Source organism: Caretta caretta, chromosome 11, assembly GCF_965140235.1.
Source record: "Caretta caretta isolate rCarCar2 chromosome 11, rCarCar1.hap1, whole genome shotgun sequence".
Lineage (NCBI taxonomy): Eukaryota > Metazoa > Chordata > Testudines > Cheloniidae > Caretta > Caretta caretta.
This window is the reverse complement of record NC_134216.1, coordinates 11,833,835-11,855,735: the sequence shown is the minus strand read 5'-3', so window position 1 is coordinate 11,855,735 and position 21,901 is coordinate 11,833,835. Positions and strand designations below refer to the sequence as shown.

Sequence of the window (21,901 nt, the reverse complement as noted above, 5' to 3'; positions counted from 1 at the left end):
GGAAATGAGGCATGAAAAGAAGTTACTTGCCCAAAGTCCTCCAGCAGAGGCAGCGGAAATAGAACCCAGACCTCCAGACTCCCAGCCCCTTGCACTATTCACTGGACTACACTGCCTCTTTTACAGTGTGAAGATTAGTTTGATGTTTGTAAAGAACTTTGAAGCAGCAGAATACTTAATATGATTATTCAGAGCCCATCTTCTCCTTTTTGTTCCTGCAGAGAAGCCATAATGTCAGATTTGTAAAATCACAACCTATTCTATGAAAAGAGACTGCTAGCAAATGCAGGATTATGGCTTCGCTGAAGGATCCAGCAGCAGGAGAAGGTGGGTGATGATGAAGAGCACTCCTAGCGTAACACAGATCTGTGCAATAACAAGGAAACATGGAACATCAGCTATGGCTTTGCTTTTCAGATAAGTGATCTACTTTCTTAGATTTCTTAGTGCAAAAATCCTCCTCCATCCCAATGGCTTGATTATTGCAACCAGGGGAGAACTTAAGTCTAGGCTGATGCTATATCTAATGGGTAGACCAGTGGAAGCTGTAGGCAAAGGCTAAGAAGGCCACCAATCATTCACCTGCACGATGCTATTCTCTTGCAGGGGTTCTTCTGCCTAGCTGGTCTTCCCCACCCCATTCCCCACAATCCAAAAAGGCATTTGTTTCTGCTCAGTTGTGTGCAATATGGGTCCCTCTCTGACACAACCCTTGATCTTCTGTATTTGCTGCTACACCCATCCCTCCTTTGCAGCAATGCTGCTACTGGTGCAAACACTTGAGGGATGTATTTTAGACATCCTCCTGTGAGGTAGGTCAGAATTAGTCTTACACCAGTTTGGCTGAATGAGGCACAGAGATATTTGGTGACTTGCTCAAAGTTACACACTAGATCAGTGGCACAGATGAGACTGCAACTCACTAGTGATTGCTGGTCTAGTCTTACACACTTACACTATTCACTACCCCACATTAACTCCCCAGCAGGAGCATCAGAGACAAAGATATAGAGGAGAAATGACACAGCAGGAAGACTAGCTTGTTATGGTCCCACCTACCGGTTGAGCAGCTACAGCCAGACCTGACTGAGGCATCCATTGCTTTGGGAACCCTGGAATGCTTACGTAAGCGTGAGCCCTTGTCTCTTTTTCACTTCTATAACTGAACATGCTCTTATGCACACCTCAGTTACTCATTTACAAGCCTGTTATCAGAGAGTAAAAACTCTGCCAGGCCAACACAACTTTTTTTAATGACAATAACATCTTACATTTATATGGTACCTTTCATCCTGCTGGATCCTCAAGCACTTTGCTGTTTTAAAGAACGGGCTGTGGCATGCTGAACTCCTGCTCAGCTGCACAAGAGGAGGAGAGGATGCAAGGAGCCTCTCCTTTACACCCATACACAGGAGCCAAACACAAGGGCAACCCTATTTAGAAAAGCTGGACATGCACAAGTCCATGGGGCTGGATGCAATGCATCCAAGGGTGCTGAGGGAGTTGGCTGATGTGATTGCAGAGCCATTGACCATTAGCTTTGAAAATTGGTGGCAATCAGGGGAGGTCCTGGATGATTGGAAAAAGGCAAATATAGTGCTCATCTTTAAAAAGGGACGAAGGAGAATCCAGGGAACTACAGACCAATCAGCCTCACCTCAGTCCCCAGAAAAAATCATGGAGCAGGTCCTCAAGGAATCCATTTTGAAGCACTTAGAGGAGAGGAAGGTGATCAGGAACAGTAAACATGGATTCACCAAAGGCAAGTCATGCCTGACCAACCTGATTGCCTTCTAGGATGAGATAACTGGTTCTGTGGATATGGAGAAAGCGATGGATATGATATACTTTGACTTTAGCAAAGCTTCTGATAGTCTCCCACAGTATTCTTGCCAGCAAGTTAAAGTAGTACAGATTGGATGAATGGACTATAAGGTGGATAGAAAGCTGGCTAGATCATCGGGCTTAACGGGTAGTGATCAATGGCTCGATGTCTAGTTGGTAGTTGGTATCAAGAGGAGTGCCCCAGGGGTCAGTCCTGGGACCAGTTTTGTTCAACATCTTCATTAATTATCTGGATGATTGGATGGATTGCACCCTCAGGAAGTTCGCGGATGACACTAAGATGGAGAGAGGTAGATACACTGGAGGGTAGGGACAGGGTCCAGAGTGACCTAGACAAATTGGAGGATTGGGCCAAAAGAAATCTGATGAGGTTCAACGAGGAGAAGTGCAGAGTCCTGCGCTTAGGACGGAAGAATCCCATGCACTTCTACAAGCTGGGGACCAACTGGCTAAGCGGCAGTTCTGCAGAAAAGAACCTGGGGATTACAGTGGACGAGAAGCTGGATATGAGTCAACAGTGTGCCCTTGTTGCCAAGAAAGCTAACAACATATTGGGCTGCATTAGTAGGAGCATTGCCAGCAGATTGAGGGAAGGGATTATCCCCCTCTATTCAGCACTGGTGAGGCCAAATGTAGAGTATTGCATCCAGTTTTGGATCTCCCACTACAGAAAGGATGTGGACAAATTGGAGAGAGTCCAGCGGAGGGCAATGAAAATGATTAGGGGGCTTGGGCACATGACTTATGAGGAGAGGCTGAGGAAACGGGGCTTATTTAGTCTGCAGAAGAAAAGAGTGAGGGGTGATTTGATAGCAGCCTTCAACTACCTGAAGGGGAGTTCCAAAAAGGATGGCGCTAGGCTGTTCTCAGTGGTGGCAGATGACAGAACAAGGAGCAATGGTCTCAACTTGCAGTGGGGGAGGTTTAGGTTGGATATTAGGAAAAACTAGTTCACTAGGAGGGTGGTGAAGCACTGGCATAGGTTGCCTAGGGAGGTAGTGGAATCTCCATCCTTAGAGGTTTTTAAGGCCTGGCTTGACAAAGCCCTGGCTGGGATGATTGAGTTGGGGTTGGTCCTGCTTTGAGCAGGGGATTGGATTAGATGACCTGCTGAGTGTCTTTGAACCCTAATCTTCTATGATTCTATGCTGGGATTGCAAGGACTTCAAGAACTAGCACCACTATTGGTATCAGCCTCTCCCGAGTGGCTGGGAAGGGATCAGATCTACTGTGCCAATAAGAAGTTTTTTTTGTTTGCTGGCAATTCCAAAAACTGGGGGGGAGGAGGGAGGGCCGCAAAATATATCTTTTTAAATTTTCAGCAAATCAAAAAGGTTTTAAAAATTTCCATTTGTGTTGACTGGTAGGTTTTGTTTCAACAAAATTTCAACGTTTTATTTCAATTTCAACCATTTTAAAATGTTTGTGATTGTTTAATAGTTAAAAGAAAATTTGAAACGGAATGTGGTTTCAAATTTAAAACATCAATATTTTGAAAATGTCAAAATGTCATTTAGGTTAGTTTGTTTGTTTCTAGAGTTTTCTTGGCTGAAACAATTCAGTGAATCCAACATAAACTTGAGAAACATTTCCGTGACACTGAATCTGCCTTTTTCACCAAAAAAGATTTAGACCAAAAAAAAAAAATTTACTCATTCTAATTTGGTCCTGGGTAACTGGGCACAGAGTTGAGCAGATCCTGCACCTGATAAAAGGTTGATGTGGCAGCTGTGCTCATCCTGCTCTCCCTCAAGCTCTAGATGTTGGGACAATGCACTTCCACATTATTTCCAGTGAAAGCTTTTGCTTTCAACACTGAAGCCAATTAGCTATAGAATAGAAATCAATTCACTCACCACTGAAATGCTGCCCCTGGGGGCAGGGGGAATTTAGCAGCTGCCTAACCATGCAAAACAACATTACACAGCAGTTTAGGCTAAAAACAGATGAATTAAATCCACAGAGGGAATTTAAGCTGCAGAATATAGTTACCTAAATTGGATTCTAGCCCTCACACTGGGGCTCCAAAAATGGTAAGGGACCTAGTTACACCCAGGAGTTAGGACATCACTTTTAGCTGTCCTTCAAAAGGCTGCACTTACAGTAACCGCATCCCCTAAGCCAGCACTTCAGTTCACTACTGACTCAAAGGAAAGACTGACAACTACGGAATCACCAGCATCATTTCCAAAAGAACCAAGATGTCTCTGCAGATCTTCCATCCAAATAAAGACCAAGACCAAGCATGTTTAGGTTCAGTATTCTGATGGGATTACAGCATTGACGACTGCGTTCATGTCAAATCTTAAACTTAAACATTAACCTGTTCTTTTACTTATCTAACTGCAAAAATGCCTTTTAATTTTATTGGAACAGGCAAATATCTATCTCATGGTTGCATAACTCAAAGCATCTTACCCAATTTTGTTACAATTTTCCAATCATCTTTGGGCTGAAACTAAGCTTGAGTAACTTCAGCTCAATAGGAACATTTCTGAGACAGTTTTGAGAGAGTAAATGTAAAGTTTTAAGGTCCAATCTCTCAACATGGGGAACACCCCATACAAGGTGCTCAGCGCCTAATCCAAAGCACACTGAAGTAAACTGAGAGATGCCCAGTTCACTGCAATGGGAGCTGGATCAGGACCTTTAACACTCTTATCTCCAGTTGACTTACAGTACTGACACTGGGAGCACTCAGCACCTTTCAGGACCAGGATCTTGCAATAGAGTGACTCTTTCAACCCACATTTATACTACCAACAATAGTGACATCTGGGAGAGAAGGATGGGTGCTTCAGTGTTGATATTTCAAGATCTTTAGTGGCTAATCAACTCATATTTTATACCAGGGTGGCCAAACTTACTGGCCCTCCAAGCCACATATGACAATCTTCAGAAGTTCAAGAGCTGGGGCACACCTGCCAGGAGCTGGGGCTCGGGGCTTCAGCCCCACTCCTGCTGAAGCCCCGAGTCCCAGCAGGTGCGTCCCGCAGGGCTGAAGCCCCAAGACCCCGCTCCCCACTGGACAGAAGCCCCTAACCCATCACTCCCCTGAAAGGCAGAGCTCCTGAGCTCCCCCACCGAGTCTGGTAGGCGAAGAATGGGGGTGACATGTGGGGCTTGCAAGCCGCACTTTAACGGTAAAAGAGCCGCATGTGGCTCGCGAGCCAGTTTGGCCACCCCCTGTTCTATACAGTTCTTTCTGCTTTTAAATAATGACAGGCCCCTTTATTCATGGTGGAGTTTAAGACATTTTTATAGAAAGTCAAATTAAAAAAGTTAAAATACCAGCATAAGTCACTGAAGAACACTTCTTAAAAACAAACTAACAGAGATTCCAGATTTTTGTTTCCTGGGGGAAAATGAGGTAGCCAAGAAGCCCTTTTGGGATCTTACAAACACATTTTTACTTTTTCAGCCCAACCGCTGTAGCTCACAATAACTAATGCACAGGATGAGCAAGATCTTTGATGGCACTGGGGGAAATAATTTGGCACTGTCTGATATGTGGTTGGAATGTTTTTCATGCAGTTCCAGGTGAAGACTGAGTCTTGAAGTTGTATGTTTCCACAAAGTATCTGGAATTGTAATGATGAAAAATGACATTCCTGTGGACTCAGGCCGCAGCACAAAGTCCAGCATGTGCCCAAGTCCAGTTCAAATCAGGTCGTGAAATCTAATTCCTGAAAATAATTTTTTAAAAATAGATTGCTACAATTGGCTTCCTCTGAAATTTAATTGATTCAGGCTCCTGATTGATCTACTGTTCGGAATACATCCACACACATTTCTCTAACTAAAAGGAAAAATAATGACGTGGGAAGCTTTAATTCAGTTCCTGATATGGCCGTCATCTCAGAAACACACACACACACACACATATATATATAAGACCAAAAAGGGACAGATCATGGGAAATACTTTTAGAAGTCTTTAGCCCCAGATTTTAACATACCTGCATATTAGATAAAGGAGGAGCTTAGTCTTCTTTGTTAACTACACCCCCACACTATCAGGCCTCCTACTTAAGTACAGCTAGATTGCACTCTGTACCATCCCATAAGACTCATCAGTCTCAGGGTTTCTAGCTTAGTGTGGATAAAGGTTCCATGTTTTGTTTGTCTGATGTTGTTTTCTGTGATCTCAATAGTGCACGAATGAGATCCAGTTTGGGTGCATTGAGGGTAAAAAGAGATAGGGACCTGCAAGATATGCTGGAACCCGGCAGACAGGGCCAGCTCTAGGATTTTTGCCACCCCAAGCAAAAAAATGTTTGGCCGCCCCCACTTTTTTTCCATGCCCCTCTGCCCCAACTTCGCCCCTTCACAACCCCTTCCCCAAGCCCCCGACCCTTCCTCCTCCCCCGGGCGTGCCGCAGCTCCCCCGCAACCCCCCACCCTAGCTCACCTCCGCTCCTCCTGCTCCCCTGAACACGCCGCCGCTCCACTTCTCCCCCTCCCTCTCAGGCGAGGGAGAGACAGCACGTTCAGGGGAGCAGGCGGAGCGAAGCGGAAGTGAGCAAGGGTGGGGGGAGCACAGGAAGTAACGGGGAGGGGTAGAAGAACCGCTATCCACCCCAGTTCACCTCCATTCCACCACTGCCAACTCCCGGCTTCTCCTCCCAGGCTTGCTGCGTGAAACAGCTGTTTCACGTGCGGCAAGCCTGGGAGGGAGGGGGGAGAAGCAGAACGGTGGCAGCACGCGCAGGGGAGCAGGTGGAGGCAAGCTGAGGTGGTAGGGGCACATTTCTAGGAGTGGCATGGCCAGCGCCGGAATGCCGCCACTAGAAATGTACCGCCCCAAGCACCTGGTTGTTTTGCTGGTGCCTAGATCCGGCCCTGCCTGCAGAAGCCACTCTGCTGAGTTCTGCAGGGACAGGCCCCAGGCAGATTCAGGACAGCAGAGAACGGAGCCAGGGAGCAGCCATGCCCCCAAAGTATGCTCCCCTCCAAACCTGGCAAGTACTTAAGTATATATGAGACTGGAAATTCATTCTGCTCCAAAAATCATTAAATCCCACAGAGTCCCCTCCATGTCTGCAACTATGCTGTTGGAGGGAAAGCAACCCATGAAAACCAGGCAGCTAGGGAGAGGGGGCAGCAGGGCTAGATGGAGGGGCTGTGGAGCAATACGGAGGCAACAAAGGAGTCACACAATTGGGGCAAACCTCTCAGGGGTCCATAGGTTAGTGGATCCATACCTGATGCCTCCAAGACTCCTCTGACAGAAAAGAATATGAGATGGAAGCTGTGCTGAGTGCATCCAAGTGAGTTTGTTTAGACCTCTGTCCCCTCCTATGTTTTTTCCATGGCTCTATGTTTCTTGTATGCAGGTTGTCTGTTCTTCTGATATAGTGTTTAAATATGGGTATAAATAAATCTATTAATTGTACTTTACCTGTGAAGTGTTGCTGGTAAATAAAGGAAAAAAATAGAATAGTTTGAACCGCTCTCAGGACCCACACATTAAAACATACTCACATAAGGCATATCCACTCTACCTTGAAAAATAACTGAGTGATTCCATCAGGAACAGAGATGCACAGTTTTTACAATTATATTTATTAGATTATATCAGGAAAATAAGGGACGAAGAAAGGTTAGACTAACAAAAGGAAGCAATATACTAAGTTTAAAGTTCTGTTAAACCTGATTGCAAGGAATTGACCAGAAATCCAATGTTCTTGTTACTAACGGACTCAACATTTGTATGAGACATTCATGGTAAAGTTTGATGGCAGAATGGAGGGAACTCAGGCAAAAAGGTAACTGGCAAATGTAAAAGTCAAACAGCAGAAAGAGAGCTGTAAATGGGTTCTGAAAACATTCCCTTCAGGAGAGATCTATGTAAAATATTAAATAAATTACCAAACCTGGGCTAGAAAGCAAAGCTCTTTTATGTAGGTGGAACTTTTTAATAGCATGTAATTAAATCTCTCCTACATTTAGTGTTTCAGAATAGATGCAACTTTTATAGCATGCTCACTAGAAAAAGGTAACACAGGACTATGTCTAGTAGTGAGTGCAGAGGACTGGGAGTCTAAACTCCTGGCTTCTAAGCACTCAGATCCAGATTTTTTTAAATATTTAGGTGTTGCAGCACTCAGCGTTGCAATGCCTAATTGACTGGGGAGCCTACATCTAATTTTAAAAGGGATTTAGGCACTCAGCTGAAGTCCAGAGCTTCTATGATGATAAGCACCATATAAATGTCTAGATACATAAATTAGAGATATTTCTACTCTGCCATTGATTCATTTAGGCCCCAACTATGCAACACAAAAAGCATGTTAGCTGAACCTGGACCAGATCCTCAGTCTGTATAAATTGGCATAGTTCCACTGACTTCACTAGCATTAGGCCACTTTTTACATCAACTCTGGACCTGGCCCATATATATTTAGAAACAGGTTCATCAGCCTAACACAGTTTTAAGATACTTTGACTGGTTAGTATGGACAAGAGAAAGGTGTGTTAATCCCATTTCCAGGATTAAGGCCAAAATTTGCAAACCTGTGTGCCTGAAGTAGGTCACCTACATAAAAGTGGCTTGATTTTCAGAAGGACTAACTGCTCCCAGCTCCCTTTGATTTCCGATTCCTAAATATGGATTTTGGTGCTGCACTTTAGGCTCTGAAGTTTGAAAATAGTTTTGCAAAAAGGAATTGGCATGCTTTCCCTTGGTCCATGTTGCCCAGACAAAGGATATTAAAACTGTGTGAGTATTTATAAAAATGGGTTTAGCTAACCAGGTATTTTTTAATAATGTAAGAGTGTAAACTTAGGCAAATCACAGATCATAACTGTGCCTCACTTATCCCCATTTTATGGAGATGTATGATACTTCTCTTTCATTTAATATTCATAAATAAAATAATAATAAACTAGCTATAATATAGTGCTTTTCATCCATAGATCTCAGAGTGCTTTACAAAGGGAGATCAGTATCATTATCCCTATTTTACAGAGAGGGATTCTGATGCTTTGTGATCCTGGGATGCAATATAAATACAAAGTATTATCAACTAATTATTATCTTTATTATCACTTAACACCAAGGAGCGTGAGGAATGCTGAATCAGACAAAACAGTTACTGCTTATTCTACACATATCCACTCTCAAGTTGACTAAATCTCAAGGTGCATGCTATAGAAAGTTATCATTTGACTGCAACTCAGAGTAAGGATCTACTACTATCTATTCTCTTTGGATCACTGCACATGACCAACACCACTGTATGTCTCCCACGCAAAGCACTGTGATGGAACTGCAGCTGTACCAAGAGATGAAATCAATTCCAATCACAGCAACCAGTTCAAAGCTTCTGGTTATGCCCCACTGCATAATTCAGTGATATAGACAAATGGGATTTTGACTCTTCTCTGTGGTAAGGGTTTAGATGTTAGAAGGACCATTTCTACAAAACATTATAAAGACAAAACTCAGTTTTAATTAATGTAAAATGATCCAACCATCCTGTTTTTCTCTATATCTGGTTTTCGTGTCAGTCTTTTTAAGAGGCCAAAATTTATCAGCATCCCACAAAACACACACACAAAAAAAGATTTCCTTAGCAGACTGTCTCATTATGAAATTCATAAACAACCTGGAGAAGTGTATAGATTACAGACCAACAGGATCCTATAATAGGTGGCGGAGCTATTTCACAACCTGGCTAGCTTTAGAATAGAACTGAGTTGAACTGGAGCAAGCTGTTAGCTGGAGATTTGCACACAGTAGATCCAGGCCCTTGAAGCTCACAAGATCATTACTTTTCACCCGTTAGGCTTGACTTGCTCCTTAGACTGAATTTATCTGAATGCTTCAGACTGATTCTATTATCATCATCCCCAGAACTCTCTGGTCTGCTTTTCTGTGCTGAAGCAGACAGTTTCAATTGCTGTGAAGACAGTGGTAGTCAGTTCCAAAGTGACTAGCTCTTTATAACGTATTTCTGTGAACAGAAGGCAATAAATATGAATCAGAATGCACAAGGATTTGGCTCTCTCTAATGCCTTTGGTTCATCATCAAGCACCTGATCCCTGCAGCATCAACGCAAGAATGGCCATGTTTGAAGTAAAAAGAAGACTCTTTAGTTGGTTTATAATATACAAACAATGTAAATCACATGTACTGTATCTATGAATGCATGTGTAATGCGGTCACCATTAAAATGCCAAGTTATCACACTGGGGTATCTTCTTCTTAGCATATACGCAATGTGCCTCAGGTGGCACGTGACCTGTCAGAGACATCACATTACCTCCCTACACTTATATAACTACTCGTAAGAGGAAGAACTTGCTGTGCCTGCAATTCCACTTTGTGGTAACTTATGCTGTTGATTTTATAACGTTGCCCACTGTATGTGTATAAGGTATCTCCTCTTTCACCACACATATCAAGGCAGTGTCCAAATCCGGCAACATTTTCCTCTATCTTATTTCTAAAATCTAACCTTTTCCTTCCATCCAACAGCTAAAACTCTCAAGATCCTCATCCTCTCACTTCTTTACTATTGTGACTTCCTCCTATGTGGCCTTCCTAACACTCACATGTCCACTCCCAAGATACAGGTGCTTAAGAACCTCTTCTTTGCCCATTGCTCTGACCATGGAACTCCCCTTCTTTGAATCTATCCACTGGATCTCCCTTTTCTAGCATATTAAATTCAAGCTTCTTCTCCTTAAATTTCAAGGCCCTAGACAATTCTGTCCACTACTATTTATCTACTCATCTTTTATTTGCCCTTCCCCATTCCCTCCACTCAGCTACTAACGTTCGTCTCCACCATCCATTTATCCAGTTCTCCCACAGCTGTCTTTGTACTTTCTTCCACTTGGGACAATCTCTCCAAACTAGTTCATAAGGTCACCACATTCTTCTTCAAATCCCTTTCAGACGCATTCATGGTGGTTTAAAGACAAATAAAGAGACAAGTTCCCGTATTGAAGGAGTTCACAATCCAAGTTACATCACAGAGATAATAAAAAATGACAATACAGCATGGCAAGCAAGAGGGTACCGTCATGGAAATTCCACTGAATTCCATTAGAATCCTTCCACTGGTCTCTGTTGGTTTCTTCTGCACCCATAGTCCCAGGAAACAATAGACTAATAGTCCCAATAGTGGCCTACTGGAAACAGCAGAAACAAGTTGAAAATTTTCAGCAAGAATTTCCATTAAGGTGGTGTGGGGAAAGTCAGCAATAAACAGTGGAAGGGGGACACTACGATATTTCCACAGAGAGAAGATCATGTCCATTGTTTGGTAGAATATTACATACTTATTTTTCATTTATGGTGGATATATTTTTACTATAATGTAAATGTATTTATTAAATGCCATAAACCTGTTATTTTAGTTCTTTTCATAATCAAGCACCCAAGGCACCCCACAACATTTTAAAAAATAGCAAACTGAGACAGTGACAGGGTAACAGCTGTGTAGACAAACGTAGCAGCAGCCATTGTATATTCGGCAATTGCTCACTTAAAGAGTTAGGTATTAAACTATGTTTTATGGAGGGAGGAAAGGTGAACCAGAACACTGGAATTACCTCCTACTCTTTTTTGAAAAATGCCATGAGCAATTCATCTTTCACCTGAAAGGCTGCTTTGGATGGGCATAAAGGAATAGTTTAACATTTTATCCAAAGGATGGCACTTCTGACTAGTGCCACCATATAGTGTCAAAATATCAGCTGCATCTTCTGGCATAGGACTTGAACATACGATCTTCTTGACCAGAGCCAAGAATTCCACCAATTAAGCTTTGTAGGTCTAGTAATTAAGGCATGCTTACTATAAAAAATAAATAGCAATGATTCAGATCTTGAGCTCGTCATTCCATTTTTACTGAGTTGTTTTAATTCAGTTGCCGGAATAAAGACCAGTGGCCTTAAGAGTTGACCCAACAATATTTGTTTTTCAAACTCTTAAAACCCAACAAAAACAATTTTAAACACATATATTCAATACTCACAAATCAACTCTAACTTTTCAGTGACTGTATCACTGATGTCCTTAGACATATAAAGCCAAATTTTGGCACAGTGTATGTTTCCTCTCCTATTGAAATAGTACTGCAACAATATTCTTGTTTCCAGTTTGGATCCTGTTTGGTACAACAGCTTGATGTTCTCTTACAAGACTAGTGAAAGATACACTCCGTTAATTTTACTAAGTGCCATGCCAGCATCTCTAGGGACTATGTTTTTCCCTACCTTTCCATACAGTAATATGGTTTGCTCTCAGCTAATGAAATATGCTTTACATTAGCTGGAGCGAGGAGTTTAGTTAGGATGTCCCCCTACCCTTTTTTTGGCTGACATATGGTCAAGCAGCAAAAAGTTAAACTCAACTGCTTTGATAGAAAACTTCTTTCCTTTCTTTAATATTTGATAGTTGATCATGAGTTGATAATCCCTGCAGATCTCCTTTTGCTACCCCCATTGCCCCAGTGATTTATCATGTCCAATTAGCCATCTGCCATGCCTGTACTGCCATACAAAAGGAACACACTCCCCTCTACCACAACCCATCAGCAGGCCCATTGTCCCAGCTGACAAACAAGAATCAGACACCATTGTTTCCAACTGATGTTGCTGCTCAGAATATAGGCTACCAGTTGTGATTAAAACAGTAGGGGTGCCAGAGAACACTCCAGGAATCAGGAACTATGCCAGAAACTACAATATTAGTAAAGAACCTCTATCAAGTTCCTTTTACTAAGCATATACTAATTTCAAGTAATAAACATACTGGGTCAAATTTTGCTCTTAGACAATAGGGTTTACATGGGAGTGAGAGAGAGTCTGGCCCATTGCCTTTACTGTTTTACAAACGGTTCACAGAGTATATCTGACAAGAAACTCCTGCAATCTCCAGGAGAGACACAAGTTCTTTAAAGAGAATGTTTTTGAATCAATGATTTCTTAAAAGAGTAAGGCAGGTCATCTTATGCCATTTGTGTACAAGTTACTACAAAGAAGTGATCAAAAACCTGAAAAACACAGCTGAGTTAACATACAGAGCTACTATTATAGATTATATAATGAGTTAATTTAATTTCTGCTGCAAACACCACTCACTTTTTTCTCCAAGGCCACTTTAGTAACACAAGTGACCAGAGCAGCTGGTTCACCAGTCACTGATGTTAAACTGAAGATAATTTCCTCTTATTATTCTCCAAAAAGCATGATGTGACCTTATACTAATAAGTATAGTGTGCCTACTTACAGTTCTTTGTTCCATCAGTGAAACAAAAATGGTGTCTTAGATAAGGCTGCAGGAAAGAAATTTCATTTTTAGCTTTAAAGGCAATTTGTTACCTTTAAGGGGGGGTTGCCTAATTTGTCTATGTACCTACATGGCCTGTTTCGTCATATTATCTGAGCAATTCTTATGAACTAGGAGGTGCTCGTACACTATTGTAAGGCATAAATGTAGGCAAAAGAGAGAGAGGGAGACAGATCCCCCCAATTAAATACAACATAGTTTAGGTATTAATTAATTAAAACAAACACATTTGCTTTTAAAAGTAAAAATGAAATTCCATTCTTGGGCCCAGATTCTGCAAGGCTCTTGAGCACTTACTTAATTTTAAGCATAGGACTAGTGCTATTGACTACAATGGCACTACTCATGCCTTGAAGCCTAAATTATCTGAGGTTAAATTTAGCAACAACTATAAATATGATCCCAATCTTCTAAAGTTCATCCCTGGCTATCTCCAATCTTCTCTTCGGCATGCTGGATCAGGAAACAGGAATTATTTAAACAGCAATGATTTTTTCCCAGTACTCCTTCACACTCCAGCACTGGATATGTATAACTTTTAAACTACTGATGGCCTCTACTAATCTGCTGTCACACTTAACTGTAATAAGGAGCAAAAAGATATAGTACCAGAAACTAACATTATCTGTAGCCACATGAGGTAGTCATGTAAATAGGATTCTCTCCTTTGTAATGCTGCATGGGGGAATGGAGGTGTACCTTGGGTTCAAATACCAGCCTCAGTCTAAACCACAGCTGAAATGACATGTAAACTGCAAATATCTCCACCAAATATGACTCCTTTCTTGTGCAAAACTGACCATAACATGGTACTGCAACCCATGTATTCCACAGGTGGCTTGACTTAGGAATGCATTTATGATTGATGTCATCATGATGTTTGGGCCAAGTTCTAATTTCAGTTATGTTAGTGAAAAAGCCAACATAAGTTCATTGAAGTAAACTGAGTTATTCCAGATTTACACCAGGATAACCAAGATCATAATTTGTCCTAGAATCTCTGACTAAATTTTTTTTTTTAAATTCAAACCTGCCATGACTTTTCTTCTATAGCCACCTGCGTTCCAGAGTTCTCTAGTAAGACTATCACATTTTACTTCTACATTTGCTTTCTCTTTCTTTCCTATATTCAGGTTTCTTTTGCAACATGTGTACTATAAACCTCCCAGCTATGCTTACAAGGCTCATTGGGCAAAGTTTCCTAAGTGGTAGAATCCTCATAGTTTAACAAAGGGCATGTGCACCATATAGACCTATAAAAAAGGAGTTGTTTATTCACCAAAATATTAAAAGCAGGACACCAATCCAAATCAAATAAGAGCACAAATATCTCAGCTTGTTCTTGACTTACTTTAAGTTCACGTCATAAAATGCACAGCTATTTGGGTTTATAAGGTCTAACACTCTGTAAGTATTTTCTTTGATATAGCTATGAAGTATTTCCAAATACCAGTAGGTACTGTATTGTACATGTCACAGTGGAGTAATAAAGCTGCTTCTATACATCCATAATCAAACTTCCTTGGGACCATAAGGTCACAGCAGCTGAAACAACAAAATACATCATACCAGCCCTGCCTGCCTGAAAGAGGCCCAACACACCTGTGCAGTGGGAGAATTCCCCACAGGGTCCTTAGCATAGAAGGTGCATGTTCTTTTACATCTCTGAAGTCCAATCCTATATTTAAAAATCTTCTACTCCCCAGCACTCTGTCAAGGCCTTGATACAGCCATGGAAAAAACAGTGATAGTTATACTTTCCTGGTGAAAGCTGACTCTTAGTTACGCCTGTTTACCCCTTCCATGGATGAGAGACAACCGAGACACAAATCTGGCCATCTATGTTCCACTGTAAAGAGGTTTCCTTTACTCATGAGCACTATGGCCATTGTATTATTCTTTGGGGCTTCTCTTTCACAGTAATACTGTTCTTCCCTGTGGGTTTGATTTAAAACTCAATGAAGGCAATGCCAGTTTTCCCACTGACTTCAGTGGGCACCGGATCAGGCCCTATAGCAACACCTACTAATGCAGCTAAAGTCCATGCTGTATTGATGTTTCCTTTATATCTGCACCCCCTTGTTTTGTGAATCAAGGATTGTTAACTTGGCAGTAAAGGATTAGCTCTGAGCAAAAACTGTGGGTACGAGGTATCAATCTGGGAGCTAGCTATTCAAATTAATACAAAATAATATAAATATTATTGTGCCATACTATAGTACATACAAAACCTGGATTTGTGCTGGAAATGGCCCAACTTGATGATCACTTTAGATAAGCTAGTACCAGCAGGAGAGTGGGGTGGGAGGAGGTATTGTTTCATGGTCTCTGTGTATATAATGTCTTCTGCAGTTTCCACAGTATGCATCCGATGAAGTGAGCTGTAGCTCACGAAAGCTCATGCTCAAATAAATTGGTTAGTCTCTAAGGTGCCACAAGTACTCCTTTTCTTTTTAAGAGAGAAGTGTGATCTCTACATTGTCACTGTCCCTTTAAACAACAGGGGTCCTTTCCAAATGGAACACAAAACATTACAGTCTTTTCCATATCACAGCCTCCTTTATTAGTGTACATTATCAAAACAGACCTTATAAAGTTGGAAGGTGAGGAAATCAGACACCATGAGTACACCTTACCACCAGAAACAAGTAGATTGATTCAATTTATCTGTCCTACTAGGAGACACTTGATTCCATCAGCCTCAAGGAGCACTCCTTCTGCAGACATAATTTGAAGCACATCTATTGATCAAACAGCCTGTCCACTGCCAATCATTTTAAAATTATTTAGTAGCAGAACTGCCAGTCACTTGAACACAAATGAACAATGGTGAAAGTCTAACATGCTGGTGGAAGGCAAAAGGAAAAGAGAATAATTCATTGCACTAAAAAAAAAAAGATAGAACAATATCAACTTTCAACTCACCCACAGGAATCAATGACAGATTCTGCCTCTTCACATCAGAAACAATGTTAGATTTAAATGACACAAAACAAATTAGAAAAGAAAACCCTATCCACTGTATACAGGAAGTAATGATTGCTGTTTCAAGAAATCACTGGTTTGCTGGATTCTTCTATCAGTTTACCTCTATAAATATTTAAGGTTTGACAAATTTTTGTTGTCTGTTTCACACCAGCTTCCAAAGTGTAACAGAAATTCTTAGAACACAGGCACAAAGACAAAGCTTTTCTTATATGTCCTCATACATCCAGGGAAAGTTCTGACATTCCAACCATGGCTTTACATCATGACTTCCGTTACTCTACTCATTCTCCAAGCAACAAAGTCATTCGGATTCAGTCGCACAGAACATAAAAACTGGAAAACTCAGTATACATTTAACTTGCTGATACGAAATAAACCACTGACACTTTTTCTTAAGAACTTATGCAAAATTTTATTCTTTCAATCTTTGTCACCAAATAGAAATCAAAACTCCAAAACTTAATAAGTATATAAAGGCATAGGGCCAGATTCTTTCACAAATTGTTATAGCTCAAACAGAAGCTCTGGGCTTGACGTGGAAATTATTGCTTTTGGTTCTATGGCCTGTATGAAGTCAAAGATCAGGCTAAATTATTATAATGATCCCTTCTGGCTGTAAAGTCTATGAATTTATGAATTCTGATTTCAGTTACACAAATACAATCCCACTGAAGTAAATGAAATTACTCCTTTTATACACCATGGTAACTAAAATCAGAATAGTCTCTGCCACACATTTCTTTAGAGACATTTGACAGGATTCTGATCTTAATTATACTGGTGTATGTCCATTGACTTCAAACAAGTTATCCCTGTTTCACACCAGTATGAGAACAAAATCAGGCCCATCACTTATTACTTTGGATTGATTAATTTGATTTTATTTTCCACTTACAGCTTACAGCTCTGTTATCTTCATTGTCATTGATAACAGATCCTATATTTTAATTGCTGGGTGCTCTTGCTAAACATCCGACGTGAAGAGCTTTCATCTCTGGCATATACTTCCTCTGTTGATCCAAGAGAGCTGAGTCTACTGACCTTCGATGTTCGGTGTAAAGCTCATCTGTTTACTAAACCTTTTGACTGCCATATTGATGGAGAACAGTGTCAGGACCCTGAGTTTTCATTGGGGACACCGCCTTCTGAGTTTTTGCTATTTCCTGTGATAGCTGCAATTTCTTGCAATTGCCCTTTTTATAGCCAAATTTTGGCAGCATCTTTGAATGGTAGTCTTGTATATGGAAGGGATATCTAATGTTAAAAGTATTTTTTAATTGTCATGAATGCACCAAGACACTCAGAAATTGTCTTTTATAAAATCTACATAAATACTAGTAATTCATATCTATACAGCACTAACCACTTAACAAAAGACAAAAACAAAAAAACAGACAAGAGTAATACAGGGTCTGATCTCACAGTCCTGTCTCAGGCAACACTCCCATTGACTTATGTGGAAATTCTGCCTGAGAGGGGACTGTCTGAGAGGGTCAGGTTCTCAGTTTGTTCACAAGTGTTCTATCTAGACTCTCTCCCTGAATATACCTCATCAGCTGTTTTCTCTAGCATCCATTAAGATGGACATCAACAGCAACTCTAGGCAGTCACAATATCAGCACACAAAGCAGAGAACCAAATAGGACAAGCAAGCATCCATAGAAAAGTAGGTTATTCCAATAAAAAATAACCAGTTTCACTAAGGTCAGGCCCAACATCAGATGCCTTGATTTCTGTTTATCAGGTCCATCAATGGCTTTTAGCCAGGATGGACAGATATGGTGTCCCTAGCCTCTGTTTGCCAAAAGCTGGAAATGAGCGATGGGATGGGTCACTTTATGATTACCTGTTCTGTACATTCCCTCTGGGCACTTGGCATTGGCCACTGTCGGAAGACAGGATACTGGGCTAGATGGACCTTTGGTCTGACCCAGTATGGCTGTTCTTATGTTTGTATTCATTTTAAAACACGCCTGATATAACTATGAGGCTTGTTCATGTCAATTTCTTTTTAAACAGTGTCAGTGTTTTGTGTATGAGAGGACACACAATGGAATAGAAGCCTTCAGATTCAAACTATTTACTTACTTGAGTAAATGGGAATGCCAAAAAACCTCCCAGGAACCATTTAAATTAAACACATAGGACAACTAACAAGATTATATTCATGATTCCTTAGGCATAGAAGTTCTGGAGGAGGACACAGAATAGGAAAATGTTTGTTCATGGGATTCTTTTTGAGTGTTCTTTTCTTATTTAGTATGCTTTCTTTTACAAACTAGACACAAATGTGAACAGTCCCTTTGACTTCAACTTTGTAATCTTTTCTTATGTTGAGAACTAAATGCCATTAGGCAATGATTTAAGCTTTTAAGGGGGAGATTTCTAAAGCAATATAAATTTTTTACCAAGAAAAAATGCTAATTTTTTTAAAAAGTGCACTCCACAAATCTTCAATAGCCCAAGAATACTTACACCACTGGGGAATGGGAAATCTATAAATGCTTTGCTTGTAGCCATGCAGAGTGTCAAGAGGCAAATATCCATTGGGTTAATGGATTGTGGATCACAAGATATGCACAGTCAGACCTTATTATAGTTATCCTCTAGATCAAAGCATTTTCGCATGAACAGGGTTCAGTCCACCATAGTTGTAGCAGATCTGCAGGAATGAACTTCTTTAAAGTTTTGGTGATTACATGATTGTTTTGTTGTAACTGGAGCCTGAAGCTCTCTGCATAACTAATGATCAGGTAGAAGGAAAAAGGCAGCTGAAAAGCAAAGCCTTGACAAACAGCTGTGGCAATAAGTGTCAAATCCAGACTACCAGGGTCAATCCCCTTATGAAGTGAGTGTTTAATCCTTTGCAATTTTAAATTAAAAAAATTTATCAAGTAGCATGTAATGCTTCAAGGTTCGGCCTACAGAATCAGAAGGAATCCCATAAATTGTTTCACTTGGGGCTTTGATCCCACATAAAATCATGTTTCAAAGATAAGGGCCACCAAACTAATAATACTTTATGTGAAAAGAAGAGGAGTACTTGTTGCACCTTAGAGACTAACAAATTTATTTGAGCATAAGCTTTCGTGAGCTACAGCTCACTTCGATGAAGTGAGCTGTAGCTCACGAAAGCTTATGCTCAAATAAATTTGTTAGTCTCTAAGGTGCAACAAGTACTCCTTTTCTTTTTGCGAATACAGATTAACACGGCTGCTACTCTGAATACTTTATGTGGGTATCTAGTGTATATACATTTCTTAGAGAATTTGGCCCAAACGTTCTTTTAAGAAGTAGAGTCACATTTAATCTTATGCTCTGTTATAGTATTGTCTTCTAAAACTGAAAGACATTTATTTCTCACACTACTCACTGAAATACAATTGGATTTGTTCTTGATCCTGACCTTCTGGATCCTGCTAACAAAGTCCACCTCAGGAGGAATGAGATACCCAAGCAAATATGCTCACCAGTAATGACCCGTGTTGATTTCTAGTGTCCCTAATGCCCAATACCACTGCCACAGTACACATGACTGATGGCACTGGGTTAACAAAGACTCTTTAAAGGGATTGCAAGGGTTGTTTGAGATGGAAGGGGATAAGGGAACTTGTGCATATAGTATATTTATAGTTTTCAGGTGAAAGTACAAATTTAGTAGACTGAGGAGGGAAGAAAGCAAACTCCTCTTCAAAATAATGATCTATGATTATTATTTATTAACCTTTCCCCACATCTTGCTAACCCTAATTCTCCATTCTGATCAGAGGAGTGATCCAGGAAGTGGTGTTACACATTGTGGACAATGTGCAAAAGGATGGTTAAAATCGGAGTCTCTGGCTTCAACACCTGACCCAACCTATAACCCAAATTGAAGGCGTGTTTAGAGACCCAATGCCATGTCTTTTTTTATGTGTAGTTCTCACAAGCCATCAACGAACATCTTGGAGAGGCTTTTATTGTATTTCCAATCTCAGAGGAGAAAGGGAGAGAGCAACGATAAATTTCCTGCAATGTTAAGATCTTGTACCATGCGAGAACTGGGAGGAGATGTAATCCCTCCCCTTCTTGCATTTAAAAAGTGATCTAAGATCGCCCCATTCCTGTGTAACAAGCGAAGAGCAGCATCATTTCCTAGCAAGCCACGGAACAAATGGAAACGGAACAAGAAGCTGGGGGATAAATCTGGTTTCTCTTATGAAACTGACAACCAACACTTTCCAATCCTCAGTCAATTCCTTAAGTGCTTGTGCAAACAACCCCAACACAAAAGCATCTTTGCCCAGAGAAGGGGCTTCTCCTTCAGTGGCTGTGTATGTCTCTCACACCAGCCGTGAGACTGAAGTCTTTTTATTATTTTTTTTGGGGGGGGATGCGGACGGGAAGGAGACAATGAACAAAATATAAACAGGAGAAGATCAGCAGGGGTCCCTTCACCCAGGGGACCCCAACCCTGTCCGTGCGCCCCCAAACAAAGCAAGTCAGCCAGTCCCTTGTGGCTTCCCACCCCGGGATGATGCCAATGCAAAACAACCCCTTTCTCACATCCCATTCTCGCCCAGGCGATGGCAGCCCCTTCCCCTCCGTCTCCCCTTCCCCATTCCTTCCTTACCTGTTCGGAAAAAAGCATCCACCTCGGAATCGGGGACAGCGCCTTCCTCCGCTGCCCCTTCTGCGGGATTCATGGCTGGGGAAAGGAGAGGCGAGCCCGGCTGCTGCTAATATCCAGAGAGTTAGGGAGGAGGAGAAGCAAAGGGAGAGAGAAAGAGGGAGGGATGGATGGAGGCGCTTTCAGCAGCTAGCCCAGCCGTGCACCAGCGCGATCATCCCTTCCATGGTGTCTGGTGAGCTCTGCTGGGGCTGCTGCTCCCAGGGCTTAGCAGCAGCTGCTCCTACTGCCTGCCAGTCGTGTGAGGTTTGCAGTCCCCTCCCGCCCCCCAACACCTCCAGCAACAGCAGGCTCTCTGCCAACCCCCCTCCTCTCTCTATTGTTCAGACCTGCTCTGCTCTCTTCCCCCTCCCCTCCTCCTCCTCTCTTCTTTGCCAACAATGCCCCTTGCTGCACATGTGACTCCAGCCGAGCTGTATTTACATAGATGACAGTTCAATTCCTTACAGCAGCGGCAGCCGCCTGAGCCAGTATCACACCAGCTATTGTTGTTTTCCAAATGATCATTTCAACCAGCCTGGGTTATTCTGGCCGTCAGGACTTCCTGAGGGAGGCAGGAAAACTGGGATGTGGATATTATAAAAGGAAGAGGAAGGGGGAGAGAGAGAGAGAGAGGGAGAGGGTGTGTGTGTGTATTTCGTGGGAGCTTTATCTTTGCATGATCAAGGGACTTTCTTCTCCCCCATTCTTTCCATCTCTCTTAAATCATCTAATCCCCCCCCCCCCTCCCAGCCAATACAGGATTGTGCCCTATTGTATATTCTCCTGCCGAGTTCTCTCTCTCACACACACACACCCTTACTAATACTTGTTCTAGTCCTTACTACATGGATCATTCACCGGAGGTTTCCTTCCGATATACAGATCACAGTGAACACTCTCTTCTTTCAGGCAGATTCAAAACAAGACAAAACCCTACTGGGTGTGTATGAAAATACAATGGGGCAAATGAAATCTGTCCCAGAATAACAGGTTTCAGAGTAACAGCCGTGTTAGTCTGTATTTGCAAAAAGAAAAGGAGTACTTGTGGCACCTTAGAGACTAACCAATTTATTTGAGCATAAGCTTTCCTGAGCTACAGCTCACCTCATCGG

At 41.6% G+C, this 21,901-nt stretch overlaps 1 protein-coding gene across 6 annotated transcripts in view; it reads right to left on the bottom strand.

Annotated features, from left to right (window-relative positions):
- The window catches only part of KALRN (kalirin RhoGEF kinase), a 779,108-nt gene extending 758,044 nt beyond the window's left edge, over positions 1-21,064 (bottom strand). For all 6 annotated transcript variants that reach the window (XM_048869043.2, XM_048869046.2, XM_048869044.2 and 3 more), the window contains exon 1: positions 20,751-21,064. In XM_048869043.2, the coding sequence (XP_048725000.2) occupies positions 20,751-20,823 (73 nt within the window). In that variant the 5' untranslated portion in view covers positions 20,824-21,064. The remainder of the gene's footprint in view (positions 1-20,750) is intronic.
- Positions 21,065-21,901: the final 837 nt, after the last annotated feature.